General features: G+C 38.2%; 1 protein-coding gene across 1 annotated transcript in view; it reads right to left on the bottom strand.

Annotated features, from left to right (window-relative positions):
* Nucleotides 1–24,403, bottom strand: part of LOC137298977 (ETS translocation variant 1-like) — a 73,639-nt gene extending 49,236 nt beyond the window's left edge. The window contains exons 1-3 of the mRNA XM_067831407.1: nucleotides 24,339–24,403; nucleotides 13,402–13,512; nucleotides 6,427–6,474 (exon numbers count right to left, since the gene is read on the bottom strand). Coding sequence (XP_067687508.1) covers nucleotides 6,427–6,474; nucleotides 13,402–13,504 — 151 coding nt within the window. The 5' untranslated portion in view covers nucleotides 13,505–13,512; nucleotides 24,339–24,403. The remainder of the gene's footprint in view (nucleotides 1–6,426; nucleotides 6,475–13,401; nucleotides 13,513–24,338) is intronic.
* Nucleotides 24,404–25,928: the final 1,525 nt, after the last annotated feature.

Below are 25,928 nucleotides of genomic sequence, written 5' to 3'. Positions count from 1 at the left end.
ACAGGCAGCCTTACGTTCATCATAACAGATGAATCAATAACAGTATAATTTCCTTGTAACAAATATGGTTTGTTCAGATATAATCAATAACTAATTCATATGTAGTATATGTTGTTTCACGTCGAGTAAATCGATTACAGGTTTTTGAACAAAATATAATTAATAGTTTTACAGGTTTTTTTCGGTCATGCGTTATAAAATAAAGATACGCGACAAGGTATACTTCATTATTGAAAATCAATAAAAATCATAACGAAATGCAGTTGATTCAGTAACATCATGCATGTTCATAAAAAAGATCGGTGAACGTGATTCGCAGCTGTGGCTATCTCCAAAATGCAGCCGGCACGTACCTGGTGCCTACCCTGCTGGTATATAATGTATTATATTGAATGGTCACATTGATGCAAATATTAGCTTTGTTAAAATGTACCACCCGTTGTGAAGTACGTGACTTTTATTCCCCCTAACCATTTACTCGCTCCATTTTTGTTAGCACTGAGATGCCATCATGATGTGAAAATGTTGACTTAATGGATATCTTGTGCTCTCTGATGCCTTTTATTTTGAAGTTCAAATCGACACGAATTTATACTTTGTCCTATGTGTCTATTAACAGGGTCGCTACCACGGAATTCAACCAATGATTTGGGCCACTTGTCTTAAATATGTTATTTCATTTATACATAAAATTATACATATAAATTCAAAACAGTATGTGTAAACTATACATGCCTTATTATACCTCACATGGGTGTAGAACTTTTTGTATTTTTCATATACGTTATTTTCAGTGAGATCGGAAAATCCACTTGTCGACAAAAACTTATAACATGAAAATTTCCTTCTGTTGGCTCTTTATTGGTAACCGACGAACACCTTTAAATCGCGTTTTCCGTTGGGGAAAAAACTTCAGCTAAGCAGTAACCTGTTTACTTTTATGCTACATTCCTTCCACGAACAAATAATGAAAAATATCTCGAACATGCACATCGACACAATGGAATTCTAAGATTTCAAGTTGTAAGTAATTACACGTCTTTGACCTTTTCTTGGAAATGTCAGCGATTAAATGGTCATTTTGAAGGTCATGTTGGCCATGCAGGATTATTCTGATACATGTGTTCAATGGTCCCTGACGTCTTTTCATATTAGATCATACACCGGAACGAAATGTCAAGAATACGTGATCTTTTCCAATACAACTTATCACTCAGATATCATGAAATTCAACTGATTTAAGAAAATGACCCTTACACGTTGCATTTGTGGTCGATTGTTTCTTTCTTATGTCGACATGTAGTGTTGGTAATGAATAGTTGTGAACTTCTTTTACAGTGAGCCAATACCTTTCGTGGGTGTCTACAAGATGAAAAGTAAGTGTTTATTGAGTCAGATAATAATACTGGAAGATTATTCTGGAAAACAGACACGGATTAATCAACGCATGTGGCCGGTTTTGAAAACGTACATGCTGAAGTGTATGTTGTACTGCTTAATTAGTTAAGCACCATTATCATGATGCATATGTTTGGAAAACAGCACATGAACTCGCACAGATGCATCTCAACTTCTCAAAAATGACAGGAAAAGAGAGAAAAAACGCCCTTTCCCTCAGCGTGATTGAAAGGCAAGACAGGCACGTTAATTGATAATTTCGTAGCCATATGACGAGAAAACAGGGAAAAGCTTGAGAAAAGCCCAAATTATTGATACATGAGACATAGGCTGACAGTTGTTTCTATAATGGCCTCGACTTGGCTGCGTCAAACTAGGCCAAACCGGAAGCTTGGACTCTTCTCGGATCAATTACTCGCGTGTGATGATGCGAGAGCCTCGTTCACAGATTGAGTGCAGCCTCGACTTGAAGCCAAGACACTGCTGCATGCTGTTTTTATGTAACATGCGGATTTTTTATGCAGTGGCATTTTATAAAATTAGGATTGGTGATAGTTTGAAGTGTATCTTGAACAAACTCTATTTTTGAATGACATAGCACCCCTAGCTTCTTCTATACAGTTTACTCTACATTCAGTAAAACTGCAGACAGTCAAGTGTAACCTCGTGCTGTAAAAGTACCTGTAAGATTGCAAACATCGGCAGATTTTCTGCAATATTGATTTTTAATCACTTTTGGTGCATCCCGATAATCTGCGGTTCTTGAAGATACTCTTGAAGAACACGCATTTACTGATTTTGAATGAAAAAACGTGTGGAATCTGAAGGAAATCTCTAAATGATGAAGGCAACATTATATGTTACATCTAATTTTTCATTTTCCTTCGCATTTTTTTTTCATTTGTAAAAAATATATATCTGATATTAGCATTATGACAACACATTCCACTTCAAACAACCTCTATTTATACTGATTCTGGGTGGCATCAGTCTGTGTTTTCACTACGTTAGCGAGGTGCTTTCCTATAAAATGTCTTTCAATAAATATTATGCTTCTGTGAAGAACAAACTGAGAAAAAAATGTTCATAAACTATTGCATCAGATACTGAAACAATTTTTTATGCATGTTTCAATTTATATCTATTTAAAGTTATTACCCATAACTGTAAGATGTTCATATAAAGTATCTTGCAAACAGCGCCGGTTTGTGATGTCACACATGGGGCAAGAACGAGAAAGACATATTGCCTGGTGACACGGCAATTATGAGGTATGTAAAATGTCAGGGCATTAGCGCGACGATAATATGATATGCCGCGACTCGTCAGAAATTCACATGCCATGACCAATGACATTTTTGACATTTTCTCGGCAAATTAATTTATCTATTTGATCAGCAACCTGACATAAATGCCCTGCCAATAGTCCCAGGCTGGAGAACAGATTTGACATAAGCGTCAGCATGATACGCTTGGTTCGAGCCGAGACTTCACAAAAACACTTACTCTGTGTGCATGACAAAGAAGTATTCTAGGACAAAAGACAAATTATCTACAAGAGGAATGAAAATAATAGTTATTAGAAAAAAGACATCAGACATTTTACTTGAGAGTTATTAACTATCCCGTGGAAAGCAAGAGTTATGTACGTACTCGGGGATTTAAATTAGAAACAGTCTCCAGAATACCCATACTGAATACGCACATACATTTAAGAATGTTAAAGCTATACACTCCAAATACATTCAAATAACAACACAAGTGCAAAAGAATACAGGGCCTTGATTATCCCTATCTATTCGGAGTGACCGGCAAATTAGGCGTGAAAATCACTTGCTGTACCGGTGCTTTCTCACTCTTTCGATCTATCGAAATAAAGATTAAAGGTGTTAACAATAGGTGTCAACAGGTTTTCCCTCCCCTTGGTTGTAGAGAGTAGTTTGATTGACGTGGAGGCTCTTGACAGAATTATAGTGCTCATCTTTGCAAGCATATCATGTTTCCTCTTCTGAAGCATGTCACATATACAACGCATTACGTCGTTTTCTTAAACGAGCCAATGATGTAAGACGTTATCTCAATCATTATGGTGAATCCTTTGTGACACAGTGCCGATGAACGGGAGAGAAATTACTATCAACCCAACAAAGAGCAATAGCAAAAAGGCAGCAGTCTCCTCGGCCATAAACACCGCCTTGTCATTTTTTACAGATACTGTGTACTTGTTAAAATGGCTGTCTCATTTGACACTAATGTGATTGACATATTCAAAGAGAAACATGGCAAGTATACGGACCTCGCTCAAAAGACGTTACACTCGAATTTCAAGTTCCAAGTCTTCGACTCCCGAGCATTTTCGGTGCTTTGGTTCGGTTCGGAAGAGTACCCAGAAATGCTGCCAGAGGCACAAAGCTCCTGTGGACACTTTTCAGTTCACAATGCTACAGACTTGTTGAATTCTTCGAAAAATGTTTGGTGGGTTTCACTTGGCGAAAGAGGTCTTATTCGTGCAGTAGTGTAGGTGTTGAAGGAACAAGGGCCCTGACCGGATGAGCCTACACAGCCTGACTGTGCCAGAGTAAATCGATCTCAGAGATACATACTACTGGTTACCCATTCGCGGCTGGTCGAACAAGCATATTTGGAACAAAGAGTCACGTGCTCAAGGAGACACAACATATGGCGTATATGTATAAACAGGAAGAAATTCAACCACTTGAATTTATTAAAATCAACATATTATTACCTTTGAGATCGAAAGAGTATACATCAAGTATACATTTAATCTTTAATGAATTTCCTTAGCTAAATATAAGTACGCCATGCAAGCCAGTGTAGTGCACAAATGTGATTTGGTTTTGCTAAATTGATTCATTTTTAGCCGAAGCATTCTGACAGAAGAATGACTGGAAATGGTCAACCAATCTGTCGTCAGTTCTGTTAGTGGGGCTCTTAATTCAAGCCAAAGAAACATTTGCGTCACTCAAAGAGTGTCCAATTCATTTGTAGACATTTGACGAGTATCTAATGGCGAGATGCACGAGAAATAACTATCAACAGCTCCGATACATGTTAGATACCATCAATGGCGAGAAACACCTGCATATGTGAGGAAAACAGTTGTTCAATTAGGAGAAGCAATGCTGGTTAGAGCTGTGGCACATTACCAATTCAAATATGGAGATCGTTGTCAATCTAGCCATCGCCCTGTTCCTACGTGTGGCAACTGGGTCTATGACCCTTTCAGACCCACTGCACACTGTTGACGTAAACTAGTTAACCACGTGTCATAACCAAATCAAACCAGCCTAATGTGGATTTAGTTGTCCGCAGAGTGGATAGCATGGTCAAACGGCTTAAATTGTGTGGCATGTTCACTAACAACATCTTTTAGATGTTTGGCGGGTGATTGAACTGGCATAAAGACATAAGCCGCTGGGACTTTAGGTGTTTATAGAGGACTGAAATGATCGGGTAATGGTCAGAGTAGATTATGACCGAAGGTAATGATATTATATCAAGTCCGCACTCCTTAACCAACTCGAAGCGGATTTTAACAACGTGAGCATGTACACAACACCAAACTGGAATAAGTAGGAATACTTTAGATGTTATAGTTCCAAGATACATAAGCACTGTGATTACTTTGTAAAGTATTTCCATTTAACAGGAAGTATTTTATATATGAAATCGATAAATCTTTTTTTCAGATTTTCAAAACACGAAGGAATTTCGTAATTTCGATAGCCAAAGTCCCAAAGGGGTAATTTTCGTACTACTTGTTCTTCGATGTACTTTTTCCGCGAACACCTGGTGTTCAATGTTTCCATTCATTTTGCCCTTTCCACCAAGTGGAACTGCAGCACGTATTAAACGTCAAATGTCAAACGTCAAAGTTGGAAAATGGACAGCTTCCATATTAGGTGCAAATTAGCAAATCAGAACTGAAGATTCTATGAATGTATCGCCTTAGATCAGTGGTGACACCAGGTGTTTCCGAAAATGGTAAGCATGCGATACAAGAAGCGTCTGCAAATATATACGCACGATGTATATGAGAATGTTTGTACATTATATGAATATCTATACACAGCCAGAATGATAAAATGTAATCGTTTCTGGGACCTTCCATCTCTTAGCCTAGAAAGAACAGATTCCACATCATCATCATCAAATTAACGTCATCAACGAAATGCAGGTCAAAGCTTTCTTCGTGAAAAGGAAACAGGAACTCTATGTATTTACTTGTGTTTGTCCAAAGTGTATGACAAAAACCGTGCTACAGAGATGAACTCATAGGTAAGTCGAAATATATCTCAGATAATTAATGTTCCTCTCATAAAATTAACTAAAACATGTAAAATGTATATTGCGCACACGTCCCTTGAGATTACATCTGGAAAAAGTGTAATTTCTTTCTGCACCGGTTCCCTAACACTGTTGACAGATGGAGTTGTTCGATAGTCAGGCGAGCCCTTTATGTGAGCTGCAACAATTGTGTAGAGAAATCGATAAATGAAGACGAGAACAGATCGCACATCTTCACTGCACTCACGTGCATGCATTTGGTTTCTGTTCGTGTCCCACACGCGCACTGGGAAGTGTGAGCACACACGAACCCTTCTTGCTAGTGTGTGATCCACTCACATTTAAACATATCATCTCACTTACGAATGTACAAAAAGACACAGAACGTATTCGACACATGCATGACATTGCAGAACATGCAGACACACATCAGACACGGAAACAACGCCGTGTGTGAGACAAGAAGACACATGTCCATTCACACATTATTTCACAGGCATGTTGTTGACATTTACTTCAGATGGCATTTGAACTAATCTTCACAAACATGAATGTGGAACATCCATGACAAACAAGCTCACACACATCACACGCGGATCACACATTGTCCTCAAGTTTTCCAATTTTTATACAAACTGTCTACAATCAGATATCTGATACAAATACGTATGTCCATCCAGGAGAGTGATATCTTTCAAAATAAGAGACAATCTAACTCACCTTCTGCTAACCACGTCTCCTGCATTTGACTCAAGTCGGCAAAAAGTTCTGAAAGATCATACAAATATTTATTAACTCTTAGATATTCATTGACATGTGTCCTTGTGTCATTACCACTTCACGACAAGGAGTGTGAAAGCTCACATATAAGCATTAATTTGGTGTTCCAGAAATTCCCTTAGTGAGAACACGTGACCACCTTTTAGTGCAGTTAAGGCTTTTTTTCACACAAAAACGTGGTACGAGCCCTACTCAAACCCTTGAAAAGGTTACAACATTAAAAGCATCATCACTGTTTTCATAATAAACATGTATGGTTTAGGTGGAAAAGTTCCTTGTCCGTGCGTGTGTTTGTGATTGTGCAGATGTGGGCCTGGATACGGCGGAGATGGAAAATCACATGGATGATACGGTCGGAGCCTTTCTATTATCTGATGTCAGTGGAAATTGCACATAATTATAGATACGTTGTGTCTGCCCTTTTCTTTTGCTCTCTAGAACATTACGCAGAGAGGCTATATCCCATTGTATATCATGGTACCTTTTAGATATAAAAAGTTCGATTGTTTGGTAGTTGAGTTTAAGTCTAATTTGTTTCCCTGACTTAAACAAAAAGTATCAGGGATTAAATTCAGACATTTGAAACAAATATAAATTGTGACAACTTGAAATGGTACTGTTTATTATTATTTTACTTTTTAATACATTTTTATGGTACACGGAGGAAGGGTGGAGGATGCTGGAACGCCCTTTGGTTGCATGAACCTTCATCATGAGAAACCTTAACTATGATGCATGTCGCCTCTGAGTACATATTGAGCGGAAGACGTCTGCTACGACTTGGAAGAAGGTTGTTCTGAAAGCGAGACAATGCCACCCGTGTTAATCATCCAGTGGAGGAAAGTGCGTGACGATGTTGAAATGAAAACTTATGACCATATGAGGCAAACAGCGAGGGGAGCAACCGTACACTTGGAAGCAGGTTTTCCTCATGCATATTTGATAACATAAGCATAACCTCAGAAACAAGCATTTTGGGTCTCTGCTTTGGTCTGAATATATAATGAACCAGTCTTAACCTCTTTATTATAGCCAATCTGATCATTTTCCCGCCTTTGGTCATTTCTGGATTAATTACAGAGCGCCATTTTGAATTAACATCTCGCCTGTCCGCGAGAGCTCATGTTTCAAATCTCGCACCACGGGCGAGAAGACAATCTCGTCTGCTCGCAAGTTGCGGGTCATGCGCACGTGCTAAGACGTCACTGGGTGGTGAGAAATATGGATAGAGTTGCCGGCATGGCAAAGGGACTTTTGAAATATTACACAATTAAGTGGCAAAGAGTGACTGAAAATGCACACACACCGTGTTGAGATAGGACGCGGACGGATCTCCCGTAGAGTTGTATGAACACTTGGGCCTAGCGCAGCCCACAGTAATTGCTACCATCAATAAAACATTCTCATGTAAAATTCAACACGTCTAAATTGAAACCTGGAGCGAGGTAATGTCCAAGTGTCGCAGTATGAATGGGTTTTTGTCGTCACCCGCACTTCATTTGGGAATTTCCAGAACAGCAACCGCACTATTTTGTTTATGGGTGATTATTTGCGGAAGGATATGTTTCATATTTCGGTCAACCTCCTTATCCCATCCGTTTTAAATGCATATATAACAGTTTATTCGACTTTTCAAATAAGACTATGGTATCCCTGCGCGACAACAGTTCTGGTTGTTATTTTTTTTATAATAGCAATCAATTTTTTGTTAAGTCTCAAGTTATTTTGATGTCTGCAAATTTAAAACTCTGCATGCTATCAATGGTGTATAGTACGTATTTTTGTAAAGTTCAAACAAACAGAAAACTGTACAACGAATCTTGAAGCTCTGACATTTATAGAAAAAAATGGACCACGGAGCAGTATAAAGGAACACTGTTTTGTTCTTCTGTTTATTACAGAAATACACCCAATGTACGTATTTTTACGTATTTCTGGACGCAGGATATTTGCACGAGGTTTAATCTAAATGTTGTTGAACACAATTTAAATATAATATTGTTAGACTTACAGATATTAAGAAATCGCAAGAGGTAGTTTTAATCGTAACAGGAGTCATGGTTAAGGTAGATGCTTGATTGCAGAGGTTGTAGAAGTACGTTGTTGTAATAGCTGCGTTTCTAGTAGAGGAGGCTGACAGTTAACTGCAACTGCAGCAAAAGAAGAAGTTGTAGTAGCAGTAGCAGTGGTAGTAGTAGTAGCAGCAGCAGCAGCAGTCGTAGTAGTAACAGTAGTGGTTGTAGAAGTAGGAGAAAATGTAATAGTAGTTGTAGTAGTAATGGTAGCAGCAGCTGTAGTAGAAGTAGTACTGGTAGTAGTGGTAGAAGTATTAGCAGCTGTAGTAATATGTAGTAGTATATTATAGTTGTAGCAGTGGTAGTAGTAGTGGCAATTGAAGCGGAGGTAACAGTAACAGAAGTAGTAATGGTAGTATTATCTATCTGTCTGTCTTTCTGTTTGTCTGTCTGTTTGTTTGTTTGGGTTTGTTTGTACTTGTATGTGCAATAGATACATAGTTGTACATTTGTCAAAGGAGACTGTAGGTGAAAAGCTGGCCCCGCTTCCCTGTCTTATGTCAGTGCGTTTTATGGACTCTTAGAGACAGTGACTTGTTTACCCTTGCCATGTAATTTGACACATTGTGACATGGTTGTCGTGCCCGTGATGCGTTCTTTTGTAGGGTGACGGGAAACTGAATGCCTACGAGGAGCTGGATGCATCATATCTTCATCGTAATGACACAAGTCTCTGAACAGTTTAACTAAACGTCGGGTGGTAAAGAAAGTATAGCATTTACAACCGGACCAAACAACTTTCAAGCATTATCAAAACGTTGCTAGACCAGATAACTAATACTGACAGACTGCGTCACAGATGGGAGAACGACTGATGGGTTCCACATATTAAAGGGTAGATATATGGCGTAGAACTTAATATTCAATATCATGGCTAGCGTGTGGTGTGTGTGGTGTGTGTATGTTTTTGTGTGTGTTTTGGTGTGTTTGTGTGTGTGTGTTTGTGTGTGTTTGTGTTTGTTTTGTTGTTTGTTTGTTTGTTTTTGTGTGTGTGTGTGTGTGTGTGTGTGTGTGTGTGTGTGTGTGTGTGTGTGTGTGTGTGTGTGTGTGTGTAAATATCAACTTTTCACGTTTTGTTGAGTTAAGTTTTATCAGAAACATGGTCCAGTGGACGTAAAAGACGTAATGGAAATACCGCGAAAGAACGATCGATGGGTTCTACATATTAAAGGGTCAAAGGGTAGATAAATGGCGTAGAACGTAGAATATTCAATATCATGGCTAGCGCGGGATGGGTGTGGTGTGTGTATGTGTTTGTGTGTGTTTTGGTGTGTGTTTGTGTGTGAGTGTGTTTGTGTGAGTGTGTTTGTGTGAGTGTGTGTGTGTGTGTCTGTGTGTGTAAATATCAACTTTTCACGTTTTGTTGACGTAAAAGACGTACCGCGAAAGTATTTTGGAAGCGTGAGTGATGTGTCTACAAGTCATCAAAACGCATAATCATACTAATTGCTGTCAAGTCTCTTTCACAATAGTTATACAAACAATATTTTAAAACTACAAAATATCTAATGTAAGCAGGTTTTCGAAATCATCTAAAAATATTTCAGCACAATACAATGACGACAGAAATTCCACAAAATAAGCATTTAACACAAGCAGAATCCTGAAACAACAGCGACACAAGCGTCTCACGCCATCACTATTTTCGTACCAGCTAGCTCCTTCTTCCCAGCCAACTCAACAACTCATCTAATGATGTGTAGATGTATCCACATTTACCCGGGTCAAAACGGCTTATGTTCCTAAGCTGTAAGGAGACCTTTTCATTCCCTATCCTTTCATGTAAGGTTAATCAGACCCTTGGAGTGCATTTTTTAGCTAGCGTTTTCTTGAAGGTAGGTGGGTCAACGTTCATGACGCTACCATTGCCTACGCAGAAACCATACACGTCGGTGTTCATAAATACACATCGGAAAAATGAATGGATGGTGTACTGTAACAGTCCCATAATGATATATTTGTGTAGTCTAAGATTGTATGACCAAGAGTTGCAAAATATTTCACCATAAGATCTTAAAAGTGTAATTGGAATTGTATATTTGTGTCAATTTTGTTTGTTTGTTTGTTTGTTTGCGTCTGTGTGTTTGGTTTAGTTTTTAAGTTCATTGTATGTTCATTTAGCCCTTTATTGATTTTGATATTCATCTAATGAAATTTTTTCATCTCTATTCAAGCTTGGGGTGTGGTTTTAGAATGGAATGAACACGTGTTTTTGTGAATCCCTGACATCATCACAATGTGATAGTGATTTATTACCAAATGGTCATGGTGTTCATGGAACTGTAGAATAGGCTCATTTGTTTTCGGCGTCTCGTGAACACAGAAAAAGTTTTCTCGCCTCTGCTTGAATGAGTTAGTGTGACAGTCAGATTAGCCTGACATAAGGTGCTAGATCATACAACATGACAATAACAAAAAGAACAAACATACTATTGTAAATATTCAAAATAAATTCAATCACCAAATATACCTTTACTTTTACCATTCCATAGTTCATTTTAGTTCAGTGTGGTGCATAATACAAGTTACAAGATGCATCACAAATGTTGCGAAATATTGACCAACCTCAAAACTTCAAAGTGTTATTTAAACATGAGGAAAGTTTAAATTCCATTTTAAAATGTGTAAATTCTTTCAATACTTCTACATGATTCATTGCAATTAAAATCAATTAAACCAACATTATCGAAGATCTAAACACATTTCACAATTTGCTCAATTTTCATCGACCCACCACCAAGGTTAACCGCATTGTCTCCCAACTTAGTCAACAACACTCGTAAAAACATCACGTCTCTAATTTGTAAGTAGAGCGCGGACCCTTGGTGTAACCTCAAGGTATGGGAGGTGCGTTGATTATATTGGAACTTAGCTGAAATGTGTCATTGTTGCATGGGGACATGTAAAAACCAACGACGTCACTGGCCTATTTTCGGCCCCTTGAAACATGAAGCTGACATGTGACATTTAGTGCCAACTTCTAAATAGAATTTGTATAGCTTGACGTACTTTAACTATAACTCATGCCAGATAGCTAACAATCGGCAACCTTTTCAAAATTGTTCTTTTTTGTAATTTCTTGTACATCGTATTTATTAACTAGGTGAGTCAGAGTTGTAACAGCACATGTGTATGTAGCGAGTGTTGTCATTGTCAACGTTGGTATCCCTGTGTAAGAGAAATGTTATTTGTTCTTCATATATAACTCATGCTACATCAGAGGTAGTTAAAGGGGCGAGGAAAAACCTTACAAACACATAAATGACAGCAATTGGAAAGCAAAATAATGAATTTCAAAGAACGGGTTCCTAAAGCAACAAACCACTGCCAAAACAAACCAAGTCACATTCCCAGCCCTACAACACCCAATATGCGGGACAGGTTCCAACGTTCCTAACCCACAAACCAACATGATAAGCTGTATCCGGACAGAAACTGTGGAATCCCCCCCAAAACGGTGGCCCGACCCTCACGCTTGAACCCGAGGCCTTGGGATAGACTTATCACTTCCGTGTTACAATAAGCACGTGGAGCCACAGGTTGTTCCTCTAGTGACGAACTAGTCTCAGTGGGTCGGGGCTCTCAATACCCACGATAATGTTCCTTAATGGTTAAGTACCCAAATCTTCTCACCTCCCCACCTTCGCTTAATGACGTACATATGTAATATCGTTATCTATGTTGCGTTAAATAATTATGCCTGATGTTCAATGCATGAATGTACACCTTGTATGACCAGAGCGATGATACATCATTACCGCATGAATGAAGCAGTATATCCTTCTATGCTCAAAGAAGTCGCGAATAGGCTCATGCAATGTGTCTGTGAAACTGTGTTAAGTCGTTTAAACGAAGAAGGTTATAATACTCTTGTGTTTTCAAGTCAAAGAGTTACACAAAGAGTTATGAATGAAGCAGTATATCCTTCTATGCTCAAAGAAGTCGCGAATAGGCTCATGCAATGTGTCTGTGAAACTGTGTTAAGTCGTTTAAACGAAGAAGGTTATAATACTCTTGTGTTTTCAAGTCAAAGAGTTACACAAAGAGTTATCCGTGTGAAGTGGTGGTGCAACACGAGAAACCTTGTCAATAATCCGCCGATAAAGGTCGTTTTAGGTGTCCCGGTAGAATTGTCAGATTCTTTGACCATTATGTTTATTTCTCCGACAACACTGACGGATGGCATGTAGTAGTGACAGCCCGACATGGAATTACAGAAATAATCCCAATGAAGCATTTTTACGCATTTATTTTATGTTATATTTTATTTCTATTTTTTTGGGTGGTGAGGGTATTTCATCCTGAGCTAGCTGGGTGAGGTGAAATTAATGCTATTATATAGAAGCGTGTGCGTATGCGTGTGGGTGTGCGTATGTGCATGTGTGTGCCCGTGTGTGTGTGTGTGTGTGTGTGTGTGTGTGTGTGTGTGTGTGTGTGTGTGTGTGGTGCGTGCGTGTGTGTACAAGTCGGAGCTAATTATCGGTTTTATCGTGGCATTTACAGTTTTAATAATGATATCACCCTTATGCCGTCCCTGGGATCGAACCACCCATCTTTGTTTTGCTCTTCAGCAGTCTAGTTCTTTGAAATAGGTCAGCTATCAAAGGGACTGGCAGCTGACGAGATTTCTGAAATATCGGAGCACGTCCAAGGACCATAACAATGTTTTCATAATGACAGCAGACCCTGGCCTGACCAAGGAACGTAACAGCCTTCCAACACATCTTGTGACCACAGTGTTAATCGCTGCAAATTATTTGGGGCATTCTAGATATATGTTAGATTTAATGTCACATCGTCGTTTCATGAAAATGCACTGTACTTTATGTATATCACCTACCTTCTGAATCGTGTATTAGTTCTGGGTCCGGGTTCTTCCGCTTGAGGCTCTCGCTCATGTCATGGGGACTAGCTGTGTCTCTGTCAGAACTACTGTCCTTCATCGGTTAACCTGTGTTGTATACAATACAATGCACTGTAACAGTTACCGTGAAGTACTAGTACTGTGAATCGTTAGCGCACTGTATATGCAGTGAAAGGTTAGCCTACAGTATACACAATGAATGGTTAACGTACACTACACATAATGAATGGTTATCGTACATTGTACACAGTGAATGGTTAACGTACAGGATACATAATGGATGGTTAAGGTACAGTATACACAGTGAATGGTTAACGTACTGTATACACAATGAATATCTGTATGTGTTGTTGGCTACAGACACCAGGAAACCCATGGTGTCTTAATCTGTCATGAGGTGCTGCGTTGAAGAACGACAAGGTAATGTATGTATATACCACTACCACTGTATGTAAGGCGGTTTTGACACATATCAATTATGCCGTAACAATTGATTAGCATATTTCTCACACATTACATGTCTGTAATTTGTTAACATTTAGTATTAATCAAAACTAGTCACTTGATGCATCAGTTAACGTGTAGTATTACTGACACCTTATACGTCGAGATAGTGCTTCTGACACTTTGTGTGTTATTACATCGGTGTACGTGTACTATTACTGACACCTAACGTGTGTTATTTCATCACTTAACATGTAGTAATGACACAATATATGTCGAGATATCGGTTAACATGTAGTACGCCTGACACTTTGTGTGTTATTTCATCACTTAACATGTAGTAATGACACAATATATGTCGAGATATCGGTTAACATGTAGTACGCCTGACACTTTGTGTGTTATTTCATCACTTAACATGTAGTAATGACACAATATATGTCGAGATATCGGTTAACATGTAGTACGCCTGACACTTTGTGTGTTATTTCATCACTTAACATGTAGTAATGACACAATATATGTCGAGATATCGGTTAACATGTAGTACGCCTGACACTTTGTGTGTTATTTCATCGGTCATCATGTAGTATCACTGACACTTTATATGTCGAAGCGACCGTTAAAAATTCCGTTATACAGCATGTCACGTCCACACATCAGTTAACACATACTATATGTAACAACTTATAATCACACGTCTAAACATGCAGTATGTGTATATTCTGTCTTGCCATATAATTAGCTAAAACACAAAGACATATTGTATCGAGCTACCAGTTAATATATGATATACATGTACACACCAAATGGCCTATGACCGAGCATCAGCAAGTTTTACGGATATTCGCTGACATATATCGCTCATTCACGATGACAGCACTTAACATCCTCCCTGTTGAAAAAGAACTCCATGCATCTTGTATATATTCCTTGCATAACAAACTTCACATAACCCTGTGAAATATGTAACGCCAAACATCAATTAACGTCTTGTATCGGATATATCCGCGTTAACCCCAAACTCTAGCAACAACTATCACGATGTATACATGATCTGTATAACGTAACGTTGTTTCACGCGCACTCAAGAATAAGCAAACTCATCAAATAGGTTTATGTGCTAGAGATAGCTCTGATTACTGACGCAGAACGCTTATGAAACTCTAATCTTACTTCTTGAGAAGAGAACAGTAAATTTCTAGAACTCTAATCTGTCCCTTCGCCAGTCACACAATGGGTAAACTTTGTTTCTTCCCCTGCCAAATTCAAGATGTCACCAGCAACATATATTTTCATTGGCCGAAACACCCTCAAAGGAATAACGATGTAGTCTTTGATTCGTAGTTGAAACTTCCCTCTTTTAATGTTGACTTGTTCATTAAAACGACGTCTTGGCTAATTAGTGCATCTTAAACAGTAATGCACGTGACAACTGCACACAAAATGCACCCCAAATATATAACTGCGTATGGTCAGGTTTGTCTTCGTGTAATTAACGGTATTCCGAGCAGCCGTACGTGATGTACATCTCACATGAAGAGTTCTTCTGTAAAGAGGTCTTGACATACAAATCATGTGCGCACACATTATCCAACTTCCGGCTTGGTGCTAAACAACTTCCGGAGGATTGACAACCCAAATTACCAGTCTCTCATTGACTTGGGAGAGTACCGTCACGTGACCTGTCCAAGAGACGGCGATCTGGCGGCACTGAATTAATTCTCTTCGACTGGACTATTTACGAACGCATCCAATGCTGCCAAACATTCCTTATAATCCATAAATCCCCGATGTGTAAGTGAAAAAACACCAATGGTGTACTGAAAGTAGGACTTCGGTATTTGTATGAGTGTACGATGGAACCATATCAAGGAAAAGTGAGACTCGTCTCTTCTGGACAGTTCAGGATGATTGGTCAGATGTTTTGAAAAAAGCTGACTTTCGTGAGTTCCTCTCTCGTAAATCTTTAGTGTATTTTTCACAGCTTCTGAAGAATTTCTTTTTTCATTACTTTAAGATTTGACTCCTTTGCAAATATATTGTGTCATTCTCTAGACGTACGTACATAGTACTTCAAGAAGGATGCTTATAACACGGCCATTGTGTTACTGCCAAACTGAAAGGGTGGGAAAACATTATGCAACTAAGTGTTACTGAACATTTTTTTTTTTTTTTTTTTGAGTTTTGAATAAGTAATACTGTTGAACAATACAACACCATAGCCTCAGGCTGGTCATGAATCCACCAATGCTCAGGCTATAACTGACTAGTGGTGGACAGTGTGAGCACCGATGCATTTTGTTTGACTCCTGTGTTACATCATTAACAAACCGCTTATGAAGTTGTTAATGGCAGTCGACCCAAAATCCCGGTTGCATTCACACGCTTTAGTTACCATGACAACCAGTCTCCATTCCATTCGTCTCACGGGTATCTAAACGCGTATTTGCCAATGGAAGATGAGACAAGGATTTCGGTTTCTCCAGCTGGTCGACAGAGAGAAGTAATATATACGTGATACACGAAGGTGAGTATAAGTTGCAGCGCGGAGAGTTCTTGGATGGGTTGCCGTATTTTTCAGCATGACTCATGAGTATTTCTATGACTTCAGTCCTGCCCCAACGAAGCACATGAGATACCTGTGGTCTCACCTTAGCCAAATGAGTTTGTTCACAATTGCCACTGTTCACCCAGCAGATCATGGGTACCCGGTGACATAGGTGATGTGACTATTTGCCTTCTAGTGACTCACTGGGAAGTAATAATCAATTTCCGATTTCAACGTCCAGCGAGCACTTAGTCGATCGATACTAGCTGATATACATTTTTGAGTTATAATCATTATTATTATTATTATTATTGTCTTAAGTGACAACTAAATAGATGGGGGTTCAGCTGAGGTGCCGTGGCTGTCTGCATGTAATCGTCTGTTAGTGACGAGAATGGTGCTCATGATGTCAGTCACCGAGGTACAGACTCGACTGTTTATCCCATATTTATCATATTGCTGAAAGATTGCGTCGTTAAGCAACAAACACATTCATATGAAGATAGACATAAAAGCCGCCATGTGAACCATCAGTCGAGATAAAGAGAACAGACTGCGCTATTTTCCACGAGGCAGATAACTTGTACACCGATGCTCCACAGACTTGGAAGATAACAAAGACCAGGTCATCACCATGTTGACAGACCGCAGACTGATGGTTCAACGCTAGTTTACCCAGTAACCTTGGTTCTCGTAGAATGCCCTTATAGAGATTCAGGACTGAAAGCATTAGCATAGTAACCAGTTGACAATTCCACATGGGAAAAACGCGCTCACGCGTGTATCTCTATGTTAAAGCTGCATGAATTTCCATGTGTCGCTCTTTACTTTCACTGAGTAAAGTGAAGAAGTGTATTTTTAATCAGATTTCAGAAATGCTATTTTTTCTATACAGTTGATATGTAGTAGAAATGATCGTAAAGTACAAATATATTTGTAAATTATAAACAGAATAAACTCTCTATAATGTTTGTGCAACTAATTTGTGAAAATGCTCACATTAAAAAAAACATATCTTCACAAAAAAAAATACATATACAATTCCATGTAATCACTTCCTATGTCAATCTGAGAGGATAGCTTTAACTGGCGTAACTTTGGCCTCGCATTTGCATTGATTTCTTCCAATTTCAACCTCAATTCCCCGATGAAAGAGCCACATATGTGCTTCCCTTTGCACTTTCTTTATACATAAAGCACTTATAGCGCCACCAATAATGGTACCCAGTTTCAAAATCATATTCTATTTCAGTATCTGGACAAGACGCCCTGTTATTCTTAGCACATACCACAGGTGCGGTATTACAGAACCGGACTACATATTGCCTACACATTGGAACTAGTTTCTCAATGTAAGTAAAGGTCTATGTCTCCGATCAATGACGCAGTGCCAGATACCGGAACAATAGTCATAGGCAGAGTGTGAGGTTTTGGAACTGAGAAAGGGTTTGTGAGTGAGGAGTTCAGGAAGAGTGTCAGGGTTGCAGGGTATGGGTTGACAAGTTCAAAGTGAGGTTTGTGAGGTACAGAGAAGTACAGAGTGAGGGGGTTGAGAGTGATGAGTTTCAGAGTGAGGGGGTTGAGAATGAGGAGTTTTAGAGTTAGGGGGTTGAGAGAGGAGTTTCAGAGTGAAGGGGTTGAGAGTGAAGACTTTCAGAGTGATGGGGTTGAGAGAGGAGTTTCGGAGTGAGGGGTTTGAGAGTAAGGAGTTGAGAGAGGGGGTTGAGAGTGAGGAGTTTTAGAGTAAGGAGTTGAGAGAGGGGTTTGAGAATTGGAGTTTCAGAGCACGGACATTTAGAGTTTCAGAGTAAGAAGATTGTGGGATTCAGTGAGAGGGGTTTGAGTAGTGCTCAGAATGAGGGCTTCAGGGTGACAGGTCTGGGAGCGAAGGGTTTCAAAGTAAGGGGTTCTGGGTGGGGAGTTTTAGAGTTGGGCTGAATGGTGGTTTGACGTGATTCAGACTGATTACTGTAAATGCTCTGCATACGTAATCGGGCCCATAATTTGCTGTTTTACACCACACCCAGCATTTTCTCAGTTTTGTCATGGTGATTCATAAATAATCTAGACCAGACAAAGAACAGATTGATTGATATCATGAGCAACGAGGTCCACATTAGCTGTTCGTACAAGTAACAGCGTGCCATTCTCATCCTGTTCTCTATGGGGCTTAGTCATTGGTACATATATATACATAATTTTGAATAACAACCACCGAAAACTTTGTGTGAACGCACTACGTGTTGTAACTTGGTTGCAAACCAGATAAACGTGTTTTGAAATAACCTTGTTTAGGCTGTCACAGAACCCCGTCAATGACTGGAGGGTTCGGCAACGGAGCAATGATTTATATATTTTCTTTAAGTTTCAGAAATGCCTACACGTGGCGAAATAACTCAAAGTTATACAGGGAGATGTTATCCAAAGTAAACATAGCCTTGATATTACCGTGTTGGGGTCAGAAGGCCAGGTTTTCATTAACTGATCAACAGATTGCCAGTCTGTGAGAACAGAAGGGTGACAATATCACGGCTAATTAAGCCCGACTTGTCACAGACAGGTGTATGTATACTGACTATTGTCTCTGACACCTCTTAAACACACGTCTATAATTACACAATGAATGCTAGTATCAATAGTGATCTCATCACCCCCTTTTCCCTATACAAGCTTTACCTTTACCCCTACAACCCCCCCCCCCCCCCCTCTCCCTCAATATATTTACAAAGCCTATCCTCTTTCATACTCCCTTCTCAGTAAGTCACGTTGCTTCAAATAGCTTCAGAAGATATATCTTTCTCAAAACGCTAGATCTTTAGAACCAGTCCGTCTTTTCCAAATCCATGCTCGTCAAAGACCTGAGTTTGTAACTATCATTGCTCTTCTCACATATCTATCATACATCAAGCCCTTTCTATTTCCCATATAACAGTCTTCCTGTCAATTTACCCAAACTGTTAGGAAACATCACAGTGCCCCTTCCACCCCAAAAACACGCACGCACACACATACACACACCAGCGCACAAACACCATCTCTCACACACATATACACACACACACACGCAAACACATACAAACCGCATACGCACGCAACCCCGCACACTCGCGTACTTAAGTTTTAACGTAGATATCTAGCTTTGTTGCGAGAACATGATATGAAAGTTAACTGGTGCATATCTTGAGATACCTTTTGTCTGTTTTGTTTCCATATTGAGGCACTTTTACACATAGAATTAATATATTCCAAATATTGTAATCATGATAATATGGGTATTGATATACCTACCACAGTACAAAGATCTTTGATTTGGTATGAAATTAATCCAATGAAATGGAATTGGGTATATCATTTCCCCAATTTCAATCATGACATTTTATAACACACGGCAGGTGATATTTGTCAAAGAGAGATCACAAAGACATACAGTGTTAATAAGCCCTGGACACGCGTATATGAGTGACTGCGACATGATGAATTGTCAATATTGTGTTTACAGATAATAACTGTAGACTGCAGAATATATTGAAATAAATGATATGCAAAAGTTGTAGCAAAAGAGACCCATAATGATAACACAAATATTATATTGTCATCTGATTATTAACAGCAATATTAAACATTATCAAACTGCATCAATAGCACCTGTTTCAGTGTTTTTGTATTCGAGTTGGGTGGGAATATAGTTTCACAGCTCCAGATATTTCCGATGTGAAAGTAAACTTATTCAAATTGGAAATGAAAGATTTACCCTGCATGTTTGGGGGTTTTTTTATCTCTAAACGAGTGACAGTTTCACAAAATATTGACGCGCTGTTGAACAGCAATAAATATTAATATAATTATTATTTTTTTAAAAAAAACTGATAATTAAGAAAACAAATTTGCATAAATATGTATATAGATCTCCCTATCATGTCATATCTGGTTATGACAATAACGTGATAATAATTGTACGGTATGAAGAAAAATACAGCACTGTGCACGTTCGAGAAGAAGAATCTCACATTCCGACTACGCGGCCATATGTTGGAAATTATTTCTGAACTTCCATAATAATGTGTCTACATTAACGACGTAAAGAACATCTAACATCTTCAAACTTTATCCTGTGTATATTGTTGAAAGTTAAAATATTGTTCAAATTTGAAAGGCGTGGAAAACTATTTGCATATATTCCACCAAAGACTAAATAGGCTACCTCATTCACAACTTAAAGCACATTAAGGTGATTACATGGTGAGTAGTCAGCATTGCTTCAACAGGTCCTTGGGATTGTGATCGGCCTGCCACACGACATCCGATGACATCATTGTAAACATACGACCACGTGTTTTGTGGCTTTAACCATTCAAATATAACACGCTGATATGAAATGGCCACAGCATGTGTAACCGGCTTTAAACGCTACTGAAGACAACAATCTCAAAGGACGTGAACAAGGTGACAGAACTGTTTCCAACAGAGAAATGCTTGTCTGTCTCCTCTTTGTCTTCTATGACTATCTCACTGCTCTTACCATGTACATGGAATGAGCAAAATGTGATATGCATTAATGCATCATTGACTAATAATAAAGCAATTCGGTTATATTGAGATATCACTGTTATTTCATATCATATAAAATGTGTATGGTGTAATGACTTTCATTATAGACTTTAACTTGTTTAGTCTTTGAATACCATGCTTCCAGTCAGATGATGGTACCCTAATCATGCGTTTATTTTTAGGTTAATAGCAGTTACCCTATAAAATACAAAAGTACAGATTTGTCCAAAGCTTCATCGCATGTCCTTAATACATTTTATACAAAGGTTAAGTAGACACATTGTTTAAGACAGATTTATTTATTGTAAGATTGGTGTCATGTTATCTATCAACAAATGAACTACCAGTTCAACAATCTTCAATATGTTTATCAAAGTCTCTCATAGAGTTGAGTGTGCAAACTTTCAAGTAAAAGGAAGCTATCATGTTAAAGAATACATATATTGTGTATTCACAGATTGTTGTATAACAGGTTAAAACATACCATCGCATGCGTTCAGGAGCCTCTCCTATCATCAGCACGTGCCTGTCTGATACCATCTACAAATAATAACTTATAGGGAAGCATAAAGCCATTATCAAACACTTTATCTGGCACAGTCTTATTGAAATAATACACGGGTTCTGATATCATTCAGCACTAAATAAATATTTGTTTAGGTATAAATGAACGGGTCACCAGCTCCTCCCAACATTCAATGTTAAATAGTATTAATAGCAAGGTCGCCTGCTTTAGTAGGGGATATTAGTAGATAGTATCCTTCATAAACTAATATTTGTAAATGATATCACGTGATACGTTTTTATTACACATATGACAGCTAAAGATGGCGGCGGTTAGCTACAGGGTGTCACTTAATGGGGTAATGTAAAGATAGCGAACAATATCTATTGTCTTTTTTTTTCTAATAATATCTTATACTTACTAATTGAAAGAGTAAATAGCGATTGGGATCTTCTTATACAAACATGTAACAGAAATAATATTTCGTTCTGTCAATACCAGTTAAAACATATCAAATCCATATACATTTTAATTCACATGCTGCGCGTTCGAAGTATTTTTGTGTCGGTATATGTACGTTTATTCACTTAAATAATTGTATTTCTTGGTTGTGGAATGTTCAGGATATTCCGTAATATAAATACTGTTTAGTTAGTAGGACAATTCTCTGGGTAACGATGACTGAGTATTTACATCAAGCACACAACAACAAACATGCGCATTTTCTATGCAAATTGGTAAGCGTTTCTGGCCGCAGTCTTAGAATGAGACGGGATATGAACTGATGATTGTAATTTAGATATTTTGATCATAACTTACTTGCAGTAATGAACTGTTCTATCATATAATATACCTCACATCACGATAGTGTGGACATATGTGGGGTTTTTTATGTGTGCACTTATTTCATTATTGAGAACATGTCTCCCTCACAAACATGTGGTCTTAACTAGAAGTATAACATAATGTGGCATGTTCATGAGAATTGTTGTTTTAAATGTGGCAATGAAGAAGAAGCTCTGTGTTGTTACAATTGGTGTAAAATGTTTTCTTTTGAGCACATGTGATTTGCATAATAGTATCCGATCATGATATCCCCTAATTTTCTTTACACCAAGAAACATTCAGCTGTAATTCGTTCACGTGTATTTGAAATACCCAATGGCATTGAGAAAACTTTCTAAATCTGTATATCCTATTATGTTTGTTTATTTTAATGCAATCCATACATACCTATTCTGCTGAGTCCTAAATAGATAATTCCAGCTATCCTAAGCCGATATACAATTGAAAGAATCAGTAAATGCACATTCTCCGAAATGCTAAAGCCGTTGCACTTCATACACATGCAACAGCTGTAATATATTTCGGATCACTGTAAGCGTGAGATAGGCATAACTGTCTGTTAAAAAACAACAGTTGCTTATTTGTTTATGTATGATCACATAATTTCGTTATATTTGTTTTACTCTAATTAAGTGTTTTGTCTGTGTTATGCCATTGAATCACATGTATTTTTCTTAGACGGCAACACTGTGTGACACTAGGTAAAACACATCCTTGAAAGAGTAGCGACTTATGATGTAACTGGTTCCTCCGTGCACGTGCAGATCTATATATGCATGTGCATATTCTGATAGATATAAGATGTGTGGTTGAGAAAGTGCGTGTGCGTGTGCGTGTGCGTGTGCGTGTGCGTGTGCGTGCGTGCTTGTGTGTGTTTGTGTGTTATTATTTGATGTCAACACGTATCAATTGCTGTAAGAAAAGTGAATTCTTACATACCCAAATTTCATTTAGTTACAGTTATTTGTGATGCCTTATATTCTTACATGAGTCAGTTGGTGAGTAAAACTGTCCTGAAAAGGTGGCTATTCTTACTCACTCTGCATTGTCAATGTTGCATACCATAAATCGATTATACCTTCCTACGTGGTAATATAACTATTTCATATAAAATTCTAATTATCATACTAATGATACGCTTTGTAAGTGTTGGATATGATGTTTTGTTAAAATATTGTCATATAATGCTACTGTAATTCAAAATATATCTGAAAGATTGTGATAGTTCCCACGGATACGTAAACAAAATGTTTACATATGTAAAGAAAATGAATAGCAGTGGAGTGCATTCTTTTTCATATGTTATTGTTTACTTGGAAATACATACACGTGTATGTAACTATTACTTCCTATTACCATGACAAATTCCTAACAGTTCAAAACATTAACTCGTGTCATCTAAGTGCAAACTTTGTTTACTTACTACGTAAATAATTTGTATACGGAGTATTTCCTCAATATCGAAAGCAATTTCCAAACGTTAAATATTCTATTCAATGTGCCAAAATATTCGGTTGAATATTTACCTGCCAAAATCTACATATTTATTAGTTAACTTGTAACTGATTTAATGGTATTGTGCCCTGCATAGGGATCTATATTGCTGTTGTTCTGTTAATATGCGTCTATAAACATTAATATATATCTTGTCACCCTTTTCAAATGTCTTGTGAAAATAAGGAACGTAATTCGCTGACATCTAAGGGAAGTGATTGTCGCGATCCTGCGAAAGTAGGTTAGCTTATACATAATAGTGTACAGGTTATGAGGTCGGATTAGATGGAAACACAAAGTATGATTTATAAATAAAGAATTTAACCAATAGAAATATGCTATTTTATTCACCCTGTCCACTGCCCACAAGTACTTACTTTTTGAAGTAAAATAAGCTACAATTCAGAAGTGTACACAAAAACATACACTTCCGAGTGCGTAAGATGTGCTAGCAGGATGGTGACGTTAAAAGCATGCTTTAGCGTTCGAAGATGACGGAATTTTTGTTTTAAAACATTGACCTACCTGTGCTTATTTGATAAAATCCCAGGCTATGACAAAGACATGGAGATATAATCCGAGGTTTCAACACACACGCCAGTGTAGATATCTGAGCCACATGTCATCCAAACTCGGTGATAATAATGTTTAGAGAGTCCAACTCCCTCAACTTGCCAATGTTGCATCTTCATCCCAGTTCGCTTTCATTGGACGAGGCGGGATCGCAGAGGGCGTGGCTAGCTTTGATCGACAGTGCACATCTCCCTACCTGGGATGAAATCACGACGACACGTGATGGTATTACGTCATTGACATGGTAGAGAAGGAACGAAGCGTATGTTTGTGATATTACCTGGTGTATAGCACGATACACTTGATAACTGTACCTGCAGGCTCGACAAAAGCTGTGGCCCAAATAAACGTGGACGTAAAATGGAACATGAAATTCGCAGTCCGTTCACTTCCGTGACTTCAAGATGAATTAAAACACGCCTAAAATTATCATAGAAGAAAACAGTACTATGTTTTTTAAACACTGTATATATTTTAAGATTACTCGTAATGACTCTGTCGTGAGTGTTTAAACAAGAACTAAACGGTATCACTTGAGGGAATAGTTGAAAATCTTTCTCTAAAATACTAGTCAACTTGTATCCCCAACATGTAAATACCAGCAATAAAAATAATAAAGGTATGGTTTTTGAGAGAGAAAAAAACACACAACAGGAATGACATTTTAACACAACAACAAATCATATCCTCAAGATGTCATCAATGCGGCCGAAGCGCTATAGTGGGGAGATGGAGAAATCTGTGCAGCGGACAAGTCTTTGTTCTGTGTACAGAGATTGAGCGTTGCTCATTTGGAGCCAGATCGATGCTGCATTGTTGTGAGATTGTATTGTGGCCGTAGCACCCACCGTAGTCAACGTCCCTAACACCATGAACAGCGACCTGGGATCTTGGCTTTCGTTATGTTTGTTGGGCATCCCAAAGTAGCTATTGCTCCTTGTGCGTCGACATATGTGTTGAGATTAGTGTTCTCTCCGATAAACTCAAAAGCAAGTGTAGTTTTGAAAATCCTGGTTGGATCGCTGTGTGATTGTATGCATATACATAAACAATCAAACCAATCGATTATGGGATGGTTTCCACTGTAGCGTCATGTCATCAACTGAAGAAATAATTTTATAAGTCATACGGGAAGTTTCCTTGTATTTGTACGAATGTGAATTGCAGTAATTATGGATCACGGGTCACATTCTATAGTCTAGGACTGAACAAGCATAGTTTATGTGTACTTTGCTTTTCCAGCCATAGAAAAGGTGTGATATATTCGTGTTTATTCAAACTGACTACTACGACTTGATTTGAATGTGAATTTGAATTAATGATTTGAATGTGGTTGTTTTATTATTGATTATCATTTGATATGTTCAAATACTGTGTTAAAAGATTTTACGTAAACACATGGAGGAAATTCCAAAGTTTGACGTATTAGTAACAAAAAAAAACTATGACCGATGCAATCCCAAATGTAAGTTGTTCCATACGTTCCCGATATTGTTCACAATTGATTGCCCTTTGCATATAGTTGCGACAGTTGCCACCGGT

The sequence above is a fragment of the Haliotis asinina genome, chromosome 10 (genome assembly GCF_037392515.1).
Source record: "Haliotis asinina isolate JCU_RB_2024 chromosome 10, JCU_Hal_asi_v2, whole genome shotgun sequence".
In the NCBI taxonomy this organism is placed as follows: Eukaryota; Metazoa; Mollusca; class Gastropoda; order Lepetellida; family Haliotidae; genus Haliotis; species Haliotis asinina.
Note: the sequence above shows the minus strand (reverse complement) of the source record. Positions and strands in the feature narration are given on the sequence as shown.